Source organism: Mobula hypostoma, chromosome 3, assembly GCF_963921235.1.
Source record: "Mobula hypostoma chromosome 3, sMobHyp1.1, whole genome shotgun sequence".
NCBI lineage: Eukaryota > Metazoa > Chordata > Chondrichthyes > Myliobatiformes > Myliobatidae > Mobula > Mobula hypostoma.
Genome location: NC_086099.1, coordinates 227,595,359 through 227,610,867, shown reverse-complemented (window position 1 = coordinate 227,610,867; position 15,509 = coordinate 227,595,359). Strand labels below are relative to the sequence as shown.

Sequence of the window (15,509 nt, the reverse complement as noted above, 5' to 3'; positions counted from 1 at the left end):
AGCCTTGTATGGGGTACCTTATCAAATGCTTTGCTGAAATCCATATACACTACATCTACTGCTCTTCCTTCATCAACGCGTTTAGTTACATCCTCAGAAAATTCAAACAGGCTCGTAAGGCATGACCTGCCTTTGACAAAGCCTTGCCTACTATTCCTAATCAGATTATGCCTCTCTAAGTGTTCATAAATCCTGCCTCTCAGGATCTTCTCCATCATTTTACCAACCACTGAAATAAGACTCAAAGGTCTATCATTTCCTGGGCTACCTCTACTCCCTTTCTTGAATAAGGGAACAACATCTGCAACCTCTCCCGTCCCCATTGATGATGCAAAGATCATTGCCAGAGGCTCAGCAATCTCCTCCCTCGCCTCCCACAGTGCCTGGGGTACATCTCATCCGGTCCCGGCGACTTTTCCAACTTGATGCTTTCCAAAAGCTCCAGCACATCCTCTTTCTTAATGTTTACATGTTCAAGCTTTTCAGTCCGCTGTAAGTTATCCCTACAATCCCCAAAATCCTTTTCCGTAGTGAATACTGAAGCAAAGTATTCATTAAGTGCCTTGCTATCTTCTCCTGTTCCATACATACTTTTCTTTTGTCACACTTGATTGGTCTTATTCTCTCACGTCTTATCCTCTTGCTCTTCACAAATTTGTAGAATGCCTTGGGATTTTCTTTAATATTGTCCGCCAAGAATTTCTCATAGCCCCTTCTGGCTCTCCCAATTTCTTTCTTAAGTTCCTTCCTGCTAGCCTTATAATTTTCTAGAACTCTGTCATTACCTAGTTTTTTGAACCTCTCGTAAGCTTTTCTTTTCTTCTTGACTAGATTTACGACAGCCTTTGTACACCACGGTTCCTGTACACTACCATCCTTTCCATCTCATTGGAACGTACCTATGCAGAATTCCACGCAAATATCCCCTGAACATTTGCCATATTTCTGCTGTACATTTCCCTGAGAACATCTGTTCCCAATTTCTGCTTCCAAGTTCCTGCCTGATAGTTTCATATTTCCCCTTACTCCAATTAAACGCTTTCCTAACTTGTCTGTTCCTATCCCTCCTCCAATGCTATGGTAAAGGAGATAGAATTGTGATCACTATCTCCAAAGTGCTCAAGCACTGAGAGATCTGACACCTGACCAAGTTCATTTCCCAATACCAGATCAAGTACAGTCTCTCCTCTTGTAGGCTTATCTACATATTGTGTCAAGAAACCTTCCTGAACACACCTAACAAATTTCATCCCATCTAAACACCTCGCTCTAGGGAGATGCCAATCGATATTTGGGAAATTAAAATCTCTCACCATGACAACCCTATTATTATTACACCTTTCCAGAATCTGCCTCCCTATCAGCTCCTCGATGTCCTTGTTACTATTGGGTGGTCTATAAAAAATACCCAGTGGAGTTATTGACCCCTTCCTGTTCCTAACCTCCACCCACAGAGACTCCGTACACAACCCTTCCATGACTTCCTCCTTTTCTGCAGCCGTGACACTATCTCTGATCAACAGTGCCACACCCCCACCTCTTTTGCCTCCCTCCCTGTCCCTTCTGAAACATCTGAAGCCTCTGTATCAAAAAGGCAGGCAGGAAGGTACAGGAGGTGGTGTGGCTCTGTTGGTAAGAGATGGAATAACATTTTTAGAAAGAGGTGACATAGGGTCAGAGAATGTTGAATCTTTGTGGGTGGTGTTAAGAAATTGCAAGAGTTTAAAAAAAAAATTATGGGAATCATTTATAGGTCTCCAAATAGAAGCCAAGATGTGGGTTGAGACTGCAAAGAGAGCTGGAAAAGGCATGTATGTCAGATCGCAAGAGAGGGAATTTGTTGAATGCCGACAAGATGTCTTTTTAGAGCAGCTTGTGCTTGAGCCTACTCAGTGAAAGGCTACCTTAGATTGGGCGTTGTGTAATCACCCATGTTTTATTAGTGAGCTTAACGTAAAGGAATCATTAGGAGGCAGTAATCATAATTAATATGATTGAATTCATACTGCAGTTTGAGAGGGAGAAGCATAACTCACATGTACCACAATGGAATAAAGAATTACAGAGACAAGAGAGAGGAGCTTGCCCAGGTGATTTGGAGGATACTGGCAGAGATGACAGCACAGCAGCGGTGGCTGGAGTTCTGAGAATAGTTCACAAGGCACAGGACAGATATCTCCTACAGAAGAAGTTGTTCTCTAATGGCAGGGGTAAGCAACTGTGGCTGACGAAGGAAGTTAAGGACTGCATAAAAGCCAAGGAAAGGGCATATAAAGTAGCAAAAGTGAGTGGGAAGTTGGATGATTGAGAAGCTTTTAAAATCCAACAAAAGGCAACTAAAAAGCTATGAGAAGGGAAAAGATGAGATATGAGGGCAGACTAGCCAATAATATAAAGCAGGATACCAAACGTATTTTTTTTCAGTTATATAAAGAGTAAAAGGGAGGTGAGAGCTGATATTGGACCACTGGAAAATGATGTTGGTGAGGTAGTAATGGGGGACAAAGAATTGGCAGACGAACTTTTGCATCTGTCTTCACTGTGGAAGAAACTAGCAGTGTGCCAGAGATCCATGAGTGTCAGGGAGCAGGAGTGAGCGCCATTGCTATTACAAAGGAAAAAGTGACAGGTCACCTGGACCAGATGGACTACATCCCAGAGTCTGGAGGAAAGTTGGTTAACAGATAATCGATGCATTGGTCATGACCTTTCAAGAACCACTTAATTCTGGCATTGTCCCGAGGACTGGAAGTTTGCAAATGTCACTCCACTCTTTAAGAATGAAAGAAAGCAAAAGAGAGGAAACTATAGGCTTATTAGCCTAACCTAAGTGGCTGAGAAAGTGTTGGGAGTTATTAAGGATGAGGTTTCGAGGTACTTGGAGACTACTGATAAAATAAGTCAAAGTCTGCATGGTTTCTGTAAAGGAAAATCTTGTTTGTCAAATTTGTTAAGAGTTCTTCGAGAAAGTAAAAAGCAGAGTAGACAAAAGAGAGGCAGTGGAGGTCATTTACTTGGATTTTCAGAAGGCTGCTTAACAAGATAAAATACTACGGCTTTACAGGGAAAGATACTGGCATGGATAGCGGAATGGCTGACAGGCAGGTGGTGAGTGGGAATAAAAGGGGCCTTTTCTGGTTGGTTGCTGGTGACTAGTGATGATTCTCAGAGATCAGTATTGGAACCGCTACTTTTAACATTGTCAAAGATCTAGACAATGGAATCGGTGGCTTTGAGGCAAAGCTTGTAGATGATATGAAGAAAGGTGGAGGGATGGGTAGTCCTGAGGAAGCAATGCGATTGCAACAGGGCTTAGACAAATTAGAAGAATGGGCAAAAAGTGTTAGCTTGAATACAGTGCTGGGAAATGTATGATGATGCATTTTGGTAAAAAGAACTATTATCTAAATGGGGAGAAGGTTCAAACATCAGAGGTGCAGAGGGACTTAGGAGTCCTTGTGCAAGACTCCCAGAAGGTTAATTTACAGGTCGAGTCTGTGGTAGAGAAGTCAAATGGAGTGTTGGCATTTATTTCAAGGGGAATACAAGGAGATAATGCTAAGCCTTTATAAGACACTAGTTAGGCTGTACTTAGAATATTGTCAGCCCCATATTTGATTGGACATGGCATCAAAGGTTATGGGGAGAAGGCTGGGAACTAGGGTTGAGGAGGAGGAAAAAAAAAAATCAGCCAGGATTGAATCGCAAAGCAGACTCGATGGGCCAGCTAGCCTAATTCTGCTCCTGTCTTACTTTACTTTATTGTTGCCAAACAATTGATACTAGAGCGTACAATCATCACAGCAATATTTGATTCTGTGCTTCGCGTTCTCTGGAGTACAAATCGACAGTAAATATTAAAAATTTAAATCATAAATAGAAAATAGAAAAGAGAAAGTAAGGTAGTACAAAAAAAAAACCGAGAGGCAGGTCCTTATGATCTTATATCTCTGAAAGGACATGTCGTCATTGGAGGGAGTACAGAGGAGGTTCACAAGGATGATTCTGGGAATGAAATGGTTAACATAGGATGAGCATTTGGCGGCTTTAGCCCTGTACTCACTGGAATTTAGAAGACTGTGCGGGCCGGGGGGTGGGGGGGGGGGAAGAATCTCATTGAAACCTACTGAATGTTGAAATGACTAGATAGGGTGGATGTGGAGAGGATGTTTCCTTTGATGGGGGTATCCAGAACTAGAGGGCACAGTCTCAAAATAAGGAGGAACTTTTTTAGCCAGAGTAGTAAATCTGTGGAATGCTCTGCCACAGACTTTGGTGAAGGTCAAGTCCGTACATATATTTAAGGCGGAAGTTGATTGTTTCCTGATCAGTCGGGGCATCAAAGGATATGACGAGGAGGCAGGCGTATGGGGTTGAGTGGAATCCGGGATCAGTCATGATGGAATAGCCTAATTCTGCTCTTATATCTTATGGTCTTACATTTGTGGCATTCAAGTTAGGTGATCCAGAACTACACAAGAACTCCAGGTACAACATACAGAAGGCTATTTTTACTACAAAGAAATAATTCCTATTAAGGTTAGAGATGGAACTGGATGCACGTCAGCTCTGGCAGGGTTTGCAGGCAATTATTTCCTACGAGGTGAAACCCAATATCATGAAGGGATATGATGCTTCACTCCCAGGTGAGCTCAACACCTTTTATGCACGCTTTGAAAAGGAGAATAAAACCACACCTGTGCTAATCCCTGCAGCGTCTGGTGACCCTATGATCTCTTATCGTTGGCCAACCTTAGAACATCTTTCGGGAGGGTGAGTCAGGCCCTGATGGTATATTTGGTAGGGCAGTGAAAACCTGCGCCAAACAACCGGCAGGAGTGTTCAAGAACATCTTCTACATCACTGCTGCAGTTGAAGGTTCCCACCTTCTTCAAAAGGGCAAAATAGCAGAGCAACTGGTCGCAGCAGCTTCTACAGGGTCAACAAAAGGTGCTACCGTTATACTTGAACACACGTCTAATAGATCCTGCTATACGTTCAGAACTCAAAGGACCGCAGGTCTACACCATCACTGGTGGAGATAATGAAGGAGCTGCACAACATGCTGCTGCCCGAGTCGATGGAGGCTTACAGGCAGATAGTGAGCGGCCAACACGCAAGACTCTTTGGACATTGTTAATCTGGTACGCCGCAAGTTCCATTTGCTGATTTATTGGATGTGAGCAGGGATAGATGGAGGGGGCCGAGGACTAGGCCTGAAACCACGGTGTTGCCTGTTTCAATCCCTGGAGTGAGGGGATGAAGCCGATGCACTTCACCGGGGGTGGCGGTGTGGCATGGTATCCCGAATGGAGTTGGAGCTGCCCTACCAGGGATTCGCTGGGCAGAAGACAAGCTCTGTTGTGGCCGACTGCAGTGTTGCATAGTGGGTGTCAGGGGCCAGTCGACAGATGATATCGGTGGGTTGGCGGGGGCCTGTTGACTTGTATGCATCAAGCCGCAGCATGGTGGGTGGGACGTGGGCCTTCGGACTCTTATTACGTGATTGTGATCTTGTGTGAGTTTACTGTGTCAATGTCTTTGCACCCTGACCCTGTAGTAACACTGTCTTGTTTGGCTGTATTCGTGAGTATTCATGTATGGCTAAATGATAATTAAACTCGAACTGAATTGAATCACACCCCCCAGAGCTGAAGAAGAGCAGGGCGAGCTGCCTCGAAGACTATCAGCCTTTCTGTTCCGGGAATGGAATGTGGAATTAAAATGTGTGGCTACTGGCCCATTCCCATTCTGATATGTCTACCCACGGCCTCCTCTACTGTCAAGATGAAGCCACACTCAGGTTGGAGGAACAACACTTCATATTCTGTCTGGATAGCCTCCAACCTGATGGCATGAACATTGACTTTACAAACTTCCACTAATGCCTCACCTTCCCATCGTACCCCATCCGTTATTTTTTATATACACACTTTCTTTTTCTCTCTCTCTTTTTCTCCCTCTGTCCCTCTCACTATACCCCTTGCCCATCCTCTGGGCTTCCCCCCTCCCCTTTTTCTTTCTCCCTAGGCCTCCTGTCCCATGATCCTCTCATATCCCTTTTGCCAATCACCTGTCCAGCTCTTGGCTCCATCCCTCCCCCTCCTGTCTTCTCCTATCATTTTGGATCTCCCCCTCCTCCTCCCACTTTCAAATCTCTTACAAGCTCTTCTTTCAGTTAGTCCTGACGAAGGGTCTCGGCCTGAAACGTCGACTGTACCTCTTCCTAGAGATGCTGCCTGGCCTGCTGCATTCACCAGCAACTTTGATGTGTGTTACTCATTTCACAACCATACTTTATTTACTAGTTGTGCACAAGGAGAACAGCCTGGCCTGTAAGCATGCTGTTCTGAAGATTCAACAGAGAAACGCCATAGAGAACTAACTAGCAGTTACTGATGTTATCCTTTTGGTAAGCTGTACATTCAAATTCCTTACTTGCAAGATCAACCACCATTTACAATACAGGTGTTAAGTCAAAAGATACTACGAGCTGACAACTGATGATACTTTAAAGTTACAAACAAGAAGTGCTGGAAATCCATGCAACACATACTGGAGGAACTCAGAAAGCCAGGCAGGATGTATGGAAAAAAGTACAGCTGATGTTTCAGGCCCAGACCCTTTGGCAGGACTGGAAAAAAAAAGTTGCGGCGTAGATTTAAAAGGTGGGGAAGGGCAGAGAGAAACACAAGGTGATAGGTGAAACTGGGAGGGGGAGGGATGAAGTAACTAGCTGGGAAATTGATGGATGGATCCAAGTTCAGCCTGGTCCAAAGGCCATTTATGTACTTTTCCAGTAAGACTGCAGGAATATTAAAGCTGGTTTATTTTTCACCCCATCTTCAAACACACAGAGTTAAATATAAACTCAATGGCCATTTTTTTAGGTACAGGAGGTACCTAATGAGATGACCAGTGAGTGTATGACCATGGTCTTTTGCTGCTGTAGATAGATCATCCACTTCAAGGTTCAACGTGTTGTGCATTCAGGAATGTCCTTCTGCACACTACTGTTGTAACATGTGGTTATTGGAGTTACGGTCGCCTTCCTGTCAGATTGAACCAGTCTGGTCATTCTGTTCCGACCTCGCTCATTAGCAAGCCATTTTCACCCACAAAACTCCCACTCACTGGATGTGCTTTGCTTCTTGCGCCATTCTTGGTAAACTTGATAGACTGTTGTGTGTGAAAATCCAAGGAGATAAGCAGTTTGAGATATTCAAACCACTCCTTCAGGCACCAACGATCATTCCACGGTCAAAGTCACTTAGATCACATTTCTTCCCCTTTCCAATGTTTGGTTTGTGCAACAACTGACCATGTCTGCATGCTTTTATACATCGAGTTGCTGCCACATGATTAGCTGATTAGATATTTGCATTAACAAGGTGCACAGATGTACCTAATAAATTGACCACTGAATGTATAGATGTGTTCCTACCATGATCCTTAGCCAACAGTGTGCAGATCATTCATTAAGCCTCTCTTGTAAATGGCAGCTAATCGCCATATACAGTCACTCAAGGAGAGGAATATTGAAGTTACTGAACTGTGAAGGCAAGGGAATTTTATTTAATATAGTTTGTCCTTACTTGTCAAGACAGGCCACACTGAGACATTGGTCCTCAGGCTGTGGTTGTGCAGTGCTGGCATCGTTATCCTCGAGGATGGAATCGATGAAGGTTGACGGAGAGAGTGGCTCTTCAGTGCTGGTGCCTACAGTGACCACCTCAATATCCGGATGAGCCGTTGGACTTGGGGGCTCTTCTTTAATATGGAGCAGAGGACTACTTCTGGAAGAGATGAGTTCAAATTCATTCTCATTTCAACTGTTTACTGCCAGATCAGCATTCCTGTGCACCACAATACATATGACTCATACACAACACAAAGTAATACCACCACAAATAAATTAACAAATAAGAAGCTACATTTATGTCACAAGTTAAAATGTAAACACTGTAACACTACTGGCACCACGCGTGTTGAAACCTGCATGGTGGCAGGGAGTTCAGTAGTGTTGTGCCCTGGGAAAAAGGCTTTTTTCCCCCATCAGTTTGTCCTAGTGCTATGGTACCTCCTGTCTGATAGTAAGGCGTCAAAGACATTGTTGGACAAATGGTAGGGATCATTGACAATGCTAAGAGCTCTGAGAATGCAGCGCACCTGGTAAATATACCTGATGGGTTGAAGAAAACTGCAGTGATCCTCTGAGCAGTCCTCACTATCTTTTGTTAGGACATGCCTTGGTGTTCCCATGCCAGATGGTGATGCAGCTGGTCAGGACACTCTCGATAGTGCTCCTGTAAAAACTGGTTAGAAAGGGGCAGGGGAAGGGGTGAACCTCCCTCACCCCAAACTCCTCAAGAAGTGCTTTCTTGACTAAAGAGGTGATGTTGAGGGACTAGGTGAGATCATCTGTTTTTGTACTCACAGAAACTGGTGCTCCAAAGTCTCTCCACCGAGGAGCCGTTTATGTGCAGTGAGGAGTGTTCAGCCTGCACCTTCCTGAAGTCCACAATCATCTCTTTAGTCTTGTTTGCGTTGAGTCTCAAATTGTTGTGCTCACATCATTCTCTAAGCGGCTCTACTTCCTCTCTGTATGCCGTCTCATTGTGTTTGTTGATGAGGCTGTTACAAGAATTATCCCTTGTAATAATAATGTGAGGCACAGCGAGCTCTGTACTTACCGACAAGTACCTTTATTGTCTAAACTAACAAGTACGTGAATTTATAAACTAAATACCTTTTCTGCACACCAACTAAGTTTTCCTGATCTCCCATGAACAGTCAGAGAACAGAAAAGACATTACCAGTAAAAAAAAGAGTTTCTGTTGCTGGCTGCATGTTCCTTGTAGTCCTGTTTCGAATCTCCATGTGTCTGGGGCACCTCACATTCGCAATAGTTGGTCTCCTGCAGAGTTACCGCCGTTGGGTATTTGGAGCTCCTGATTCTTATAGTGTTTCTCATCAGTCGATCTGGTGGATCTCTATCCCATTGGCTCAAGGTCACCTGACCTATCTGGGTCACCCTCTTACTGGTTCTAGTCCAGGATGACAACATTGTTTCATGGTTCCCCCCCACCCCCACCACAACCTTGTGCATTTGTGTCTTACAACTCTGACTGGTGTAGATCAGTTAAACTCGGTGACCCGGACAGAATCTAACAAAATTACAGATAGCTTCTTTAGTAGGTCTGGCACTTCACATAATAAATACCCACTCGTCTGAGACTAGTCTCAGGTTTAGCAGGTCATTACCTGAAGGTCCATGTGTCCACATTCAATTGCTCTGATTATATTATCCCGGAGCAAAAATCTGTTCGGAGTCCACAAAATGGGGGGAAAACAAAGACAACTGGTTTGTCAACTTCCCCTGTCCTTGATTCATTCGATCCATCAACTTCCCCATACCGTGATTCACCCGGATCCACTGATTTGCAGACTGTAGTTCCTTCTGACCAACACGGCTGACCACTTTTGTGTCTTGAGCAGACCTGATGATTTGGTTGGAACTGGATCTAGCAGTACAGTCAAGTGTCAGCAGCATGAACAGGAGATTAAGAAAACAACCTTTAATACTCAGACAAGAGAAGACTGGCAAAAACGGAGAGGAGAGAAGGATACCTTCCATGTAATGAAGGTAAATTACAGTTGCAGGTTTGACCACCTTTTTATTTTTTGGCACATTTGGCTCTATAAGTGCCAGGACAGGTTAAGAAGATTGCATAAGAAAAAAAGATCTTCAGCTTTATAAACTTCCGGTAAGATGGCAGCATGTTTGATTGCATCAGCTTTTATGGGGTCAACCATAGGTGTTGTCCTTTTGAACATTTTGTTTTAAACAATCGCAAGACCCTGTTGGACATCAAGAACTTCCAAGTATCCTATCAGCGAGCTGATCATTGGCGAAGACACTGAAGAAGTTGGGCTTGGTGCAGATTGTGCTGCTGCTTATGACACAGAAGTGTCGGTGTGCAAAGGCGCTGTGCCCTCTAACAGTAAGCGATCATCTTAGTTGCTTATCTTGTGATTGCAAGACCCTGTTGGACATCGTTAATACAGATTGCTGCAGGTCCGATTTACCGATTTGTTAGCGAATGGCAGAGGTGGACAGTGGGGAGCCGCGTGGCTTCAATCATAGCAAGGACTAGGCCTTAAGCTGCAGTGTGGCCTGTGCACAACCGCCAGGAGAGCGGTGTCTGAGTCTGTGCGTTCCACTGGAGGCAGTGTGGCATGGCATCCAAGTTGGAGTCAATGCTGCCACCCTCCCCCCGCCCTCCGAAGTCATCAGTAGAAGATGAGCCATATTGTGTTCAGCTGCAGATTTCTGTAATGTTCATGGACTATAATACATTTAGTATGTCTCTATATTTTACTGATATCTTACATGCTTGCTAACTTATACGTGCTATATGTGCTTTGTACAGCGTATGACTGTTGGTACCATCTTACTGTGTTTTGTATCTTGGCCCCGGAGGGTTTATTGCATTTTGTGCGGGGGCAGGGGGTGAGGTTATGATCCTATTGCCTTTTTTTGTGTCGGGGTGACCTGTTTGCCGTTTCTCTTTGAATTTACTTCTATGGTTTTCTTTGATTCATGACTAACTGGAGAAGAGGAATCTCAGAATTGCATACGGCACACGTCAATAATAAATCAACTTTTGAACGCTGTTTCGTTTGGTTGTATTCATGGGTATTCTTGTATCGTTGAATGACAATTAAACTTGAACCATGAACTATACACAAAGGAAAAGGTGCAGAGGACAAGTACATGTTGGATCTGTTGTTTTCTTTGCAAATTAACAATTAATTATCTGCTTGTGTTTTAAGTAATTCTTTTGCAGGTAACAGTTCAATATGCTTCCTCGTAGTCACAGTATAACATGTATATGCAGTTGTTCAATGTGTCTCCTCGGGCTTATATTGGCATGATTCAGGAAGCCTCTCTTGCTGCTGCATTTATTTGATAGGGGCTTTTTAATTGGTTAACCTATCAACAAATTTGAATGGATTTTTTCTTATCTATAAAAATAGCTGCCTACAAGGCAGCATCATCTTAATTCTTTTTTCAGTCCTTTCACTCAGTAGACCCCCATTTCAATTTTCCTTTGTTCCATCAACGCTTAATAAAACAGTCGTGAAGCAACAAGTTCTGTGTTTCTTTGCTGGCTTCTGAAAGAACCCTGGATTAAAATATCGGAATCTACTGTACATTACAAATAGAAGATTTTCTTTCTTCTCAGAGCAGAATTAGTTAAGGGGGTCAATCAAAGTTTTACTTTCATGAATCGAAAAGATCATAGACTAAGGATTTTGAATAAGTATAAGGGAAGCAAGGATATAAAGGTTTTATAAGGCACTGGATCAATTGTGAGCAATTTTGTGCCCCTTATCTAAGAAAGCAAGTGCTGGCGTTGGGCCCAGAGGAGGTTCACAAGAATGATCCCAGGATTGAAAAGGTTAATGTATGAGGAGAGGTTGATGGCTCTGGACCTATAACGCAACTTGCCAAAGACGGCTGTGGAGGGCAAATCATTGAGTATATATAAAGCAGAGGTTGACAGGTTCTTGATTAGAAAGGGCATCAAAGGTTAAGGAAGGGGGATAGCATATCATTGTGATTGAATAGTGGAGAAGACTCAATGGGCCGGAAAGCCTAATTCTGCTCCTCTGTCTTATGGTCATGGGAAGCCAAAGACCATAAGATATATAGGAGCAGAACTAGGCCATTCAACCCACTGACTCTGCTCTGCCATTCAATCATGGGCTGATCCAATTCTTCAGTCATTCCCACTCCCCTGCTTTCACCCCATACCCTTTGATGCCCTGGCTAATCAAAAACCTATTTATCTCTGCCTTAAATGCACCCAATGCCTTGGCCTCCACAGCTGCTCGTGGCAACAAATTCCACAGATTTTCCACCCTCTGACTAAAGTAATTACTCCACATCTGTTCTAAATGGACGTCCTTCAATCCTACAGTCCCAGGATCCCTTATCATGGAGAATAGCTTTGCCATATCTAATCTGTTTAGGCCTTTTAACATTCGGAATGTTTCTATGAGACCCTCCCTTATTCTCAACTCCAGGGAATATAGCTCAAGAGCTGTCAGATGTTCCTCATACCGTAAACCCTTTCATTCCCGGAATCATTCTCGTGAATCTTCTCTGAACCCTCTCCAGTGTCAGTACATCCTTTCCAAAATAAGGAGCCCAAAACTGCACACAATACTCCAAGTGTGGTCTCATGAGTGCCTTATAGAGCCTCAACATCACATCCTGGCTCTTATATTCTATACCTCTAGAAATGAATGCCAACATTGCATTCGCCTTCTTCACAACTGTCTCAACCTGCAGGTTAACCTTTAGGGTACCTTGCATAAGGACTCCCAAGTCTCTTTGCATCTCTGCATTTTGAATTCTCTCCCCATCTAAATAATAGTCTGTTTATTTCTTCTACCAAAGTACATGACCATACACTTTCCAACATTGTATTTCATTTGACTTCTTTGCCCATTCCCCTGAACTATCTAAATCTCTCTGCAGGCTCTCTGTTTCCCCAACAGTACCTGCTCCTCCACCTCTGTTTTCTACCGATTAGCCAATGCTCCACCCATGCTAGTAACTCCCCTGTAATTCCATGGGCTCTTATCTTGCTAAGCAGCCTCATATGTGGCACCTTGTCAAAGGCCTTCTGAAAATCCAAGTATACTACACCTACTGCATTTCCTTTGTCTACCCTGCTTGTAATTTCCTCAAAAAATTGCAGTAGGTTAATCAGGCAGGATTTTCCTTTCAGGAAAGCATGCTGGCTTTGACCCATCTTAACATGTGCCTCCAGGTACTCCATAATCTCATCCCTAACAATCGATCCCATCAACTTCCCAACCACTGATGTCAGGCTATCAGGTCTATAGTTTCCTTTCCTTTTTCCTCCCACCCTTTTTAAATAGCAGATTAACATTTGCAATTTTCCAGTCATCCAGTACAATGTCAGAATCTATCGATTCTTGAAGGATCATTGTCAATGCCTCTGCAATCTCTCCAGCTACTTCCTTCAGAATCCAAGGGTGCACTCCATCAGGTCCAGGAGATTTATCCACCCTCAGACCATTAAGCTTTCTCAGCACATTCTCATTTGTAATTTTTGATATTAGTCGCCAGCTTCCTTTCATAATTCATCTTTTCTTTCCTAATGACCTTTTTAGTTTCCTTCTGCAAGTTTTTAAAAGCTTCCCTATCCTCCCACTAGCTTTGGCTTCCTTGTATGCCCTCTCCTTTGCTTTTACTTTGGCTTTGACTTCACTTGTCAGCCACGGAAAATTTCTTTTTATTTGGAATATAATCTGCCTTGCACTTCCCTTATTTTTCGAAGAAACTCCAGCCATTGCTGCTCTGCTGTCCTTCCTAGCGTCCCTTTTCAGTCAACTTTGCCAGTTCCCCTCTGATGCCATTGTAATTTCCTTTATTCCACTGAAATACTGACACATTGAAATTTAGTTTCTCCTTCTCAAATTTCAAAATGTATTCGATCATATTATGATCACTGTTCCCAAAGGGTTCCTTGACCTTAAGCTCTCTTATCACCTCCAGATCATTGCACAACACCCAATCCAGCACAGCCGAGCCCCTAGTGGGCTCAACAAGCTGTTCTATAAAGGTCATCCCTCAGACATTCTACAGATTCTCTCTCTTGAGGTACAGTACTGACCTGGTCTTCCCAATCCACTTTCAGGTTAAACTCCCCAATGATTATCATGATATTGCCCTTCTGATATGCCTTTTCTATCTCCTGCTGTAATTTGTAATGTACATACCGGCTACTGCTTGGAGGCCAGTATACAACTGCCATTAGGGTCCTTTTACCCTTGCCATTTCTAAACTCAACCCATAAAGACACTACACCTTCCGATCCTACGTTATCCTTTTCTAATGAGTTAATATTATTTCTTATACACAGGGCCACACCACCCCCTCTGCCTACTATCCTATCTTTCCGATACACCATATATCCTTGGATATTCAACTCCCAAAGGGAGCCAAGTTTCAGAGATGGCCAAAAATGTCACACTTGCCAATCTGTAGCTGAATTTCAAGATCGTCTATTTTATTTCTTATGTTGCCTGCGTTCAAATGTAACACTTTCAGTCCAGTATTTGTTGCTTTCTGTTTTAACTGTACCACGCCTCTATTGCCCCGTAACTCATCTCACTGGCTGTGATTATGCCTCATCTCCTGCCTGTCCTTTCTATCATCTCTGTTGCATGCTATCTTTGAGTTATTGCCCTTCCCCTTCCTCAGCCTTATCACTCCGGTTCCTATCCCCTTGCCAAATTAGTTTAAACCCTAACAGCTCTATTAAACCTGCCTTCTAGGATATTGGACCCCTTTAGGTTCAGGTGTAACCTGTCCTTTTTGTACAGGTTGTATCTCCCCCTCCCCCCCAGAAGAGGCCGCAATGATCCAGCAACCTGAAGCCCTGCTCCCTACACCAGTCTCTCAGCCAAGCATAAATATGCCTGATCATACACTTCTTGCGCTCATTAGCACGTGGCACAGGCAGCAATCCTGAAATTACTACCCTGGTGGTCCTGTTTTTCAGCTTCCTACCCAACTCCCTGAACTCTCTCTTCAGGACCTCCTCCCTTTTTTCTACCTATGTCATTGGTACCAATGTGTAAAGGAGACTGAGATTTTTCTAAAAATAAAAGCAACAAACATGTATTTCACTGCCTGAATTGGTTTTGAAGAGGAACTGGACCAGCGGAAGAAATTGTTTGGAAAGAAAGTTCTTTTAAGGAGTTGGCACAGCCACGGTACTCTTGAGTTTGCTGTACCATCATGCTTAAGTAGCAACACTTAAAATAAAGACAGAATTAACTTTGCATTGATTTGACATGTCACCAAAAATTTGCACAGTGGAGAGTATCCTGACTGGTTGCATCACAGCCTGGGATGGAAACACAATGCCCAAGAATGGAAAAGCCTACAGAAAGTGGTGGATATAGACCAGTCCACCATAGCCAAAGCATTGAGCACATCTACTAGGCACAGTGTCGCAGTAAAGCAGCATCCAACATCAAGGACCCCCATCATCCATGCTCTCTTTCCACTATTACCATCAGGCAGGAGGTACAGACCCAAATTGCCATGTTCATGAACAATTACTACCCTACAACCATCAGGCTCCTCAACCAGTGAGAATAACTTCACTCACATCAACAATATTCTGCAGAATACAATATTAATGGTAAGACTCTTGGCAGTGTGGAGGATCAGAGGGATCTTGGGGTCTGAATCCATAGGACACTCAAAGCAGCTACGCAGGTCGACTCTGTGGTTAAGAAGGCATACGGTGTATTGGCCTTCATCAATCGTGGAATTGAATTTAGGAGCCGAGAGATAATGTTGCAGTTATATAGGACCCTGGTCAGACCCCACTTGGAGTACTGTGCTCAGTTCTGGTCACCTCACTACAGGAAGGATGTGGAAGCCATGGAAAGGA

General features: G+C 43.6%; 1 protein-coding gene across 5 annotated transcripts in view; it reads right to left on the bottom strand.

Annotated features, from left to right (window-relative positions):
• Positions 1 to 15,509, bottom strand: part of hsf1 (heat shock transcription factor 1) — a 161,324-nt gene that overhangs the window by 46,226 nt on the left and 99,589 nt on the right. For 3 of the 5 annotated variants that reach the window (XM_063044674.1, XM_063044672.1, XM_063044675.1), the window contains exon 9: positions 7,596 to 7,796. The exons of 1 other annotated variant lie outside the window; for it this stretch is intronic. In XM_063044674.1, coding sequence (XP_062900744.1) covers positions 7,596 to 7,796 — 201 coding nt within the window. The remainder of the gene's footprint in view (positions 1 to 7,595; positions 7,797 to 15,509) is intronic. One more of the 5 variants, XM_063044673.1, reaches the window with a different exon arrangement.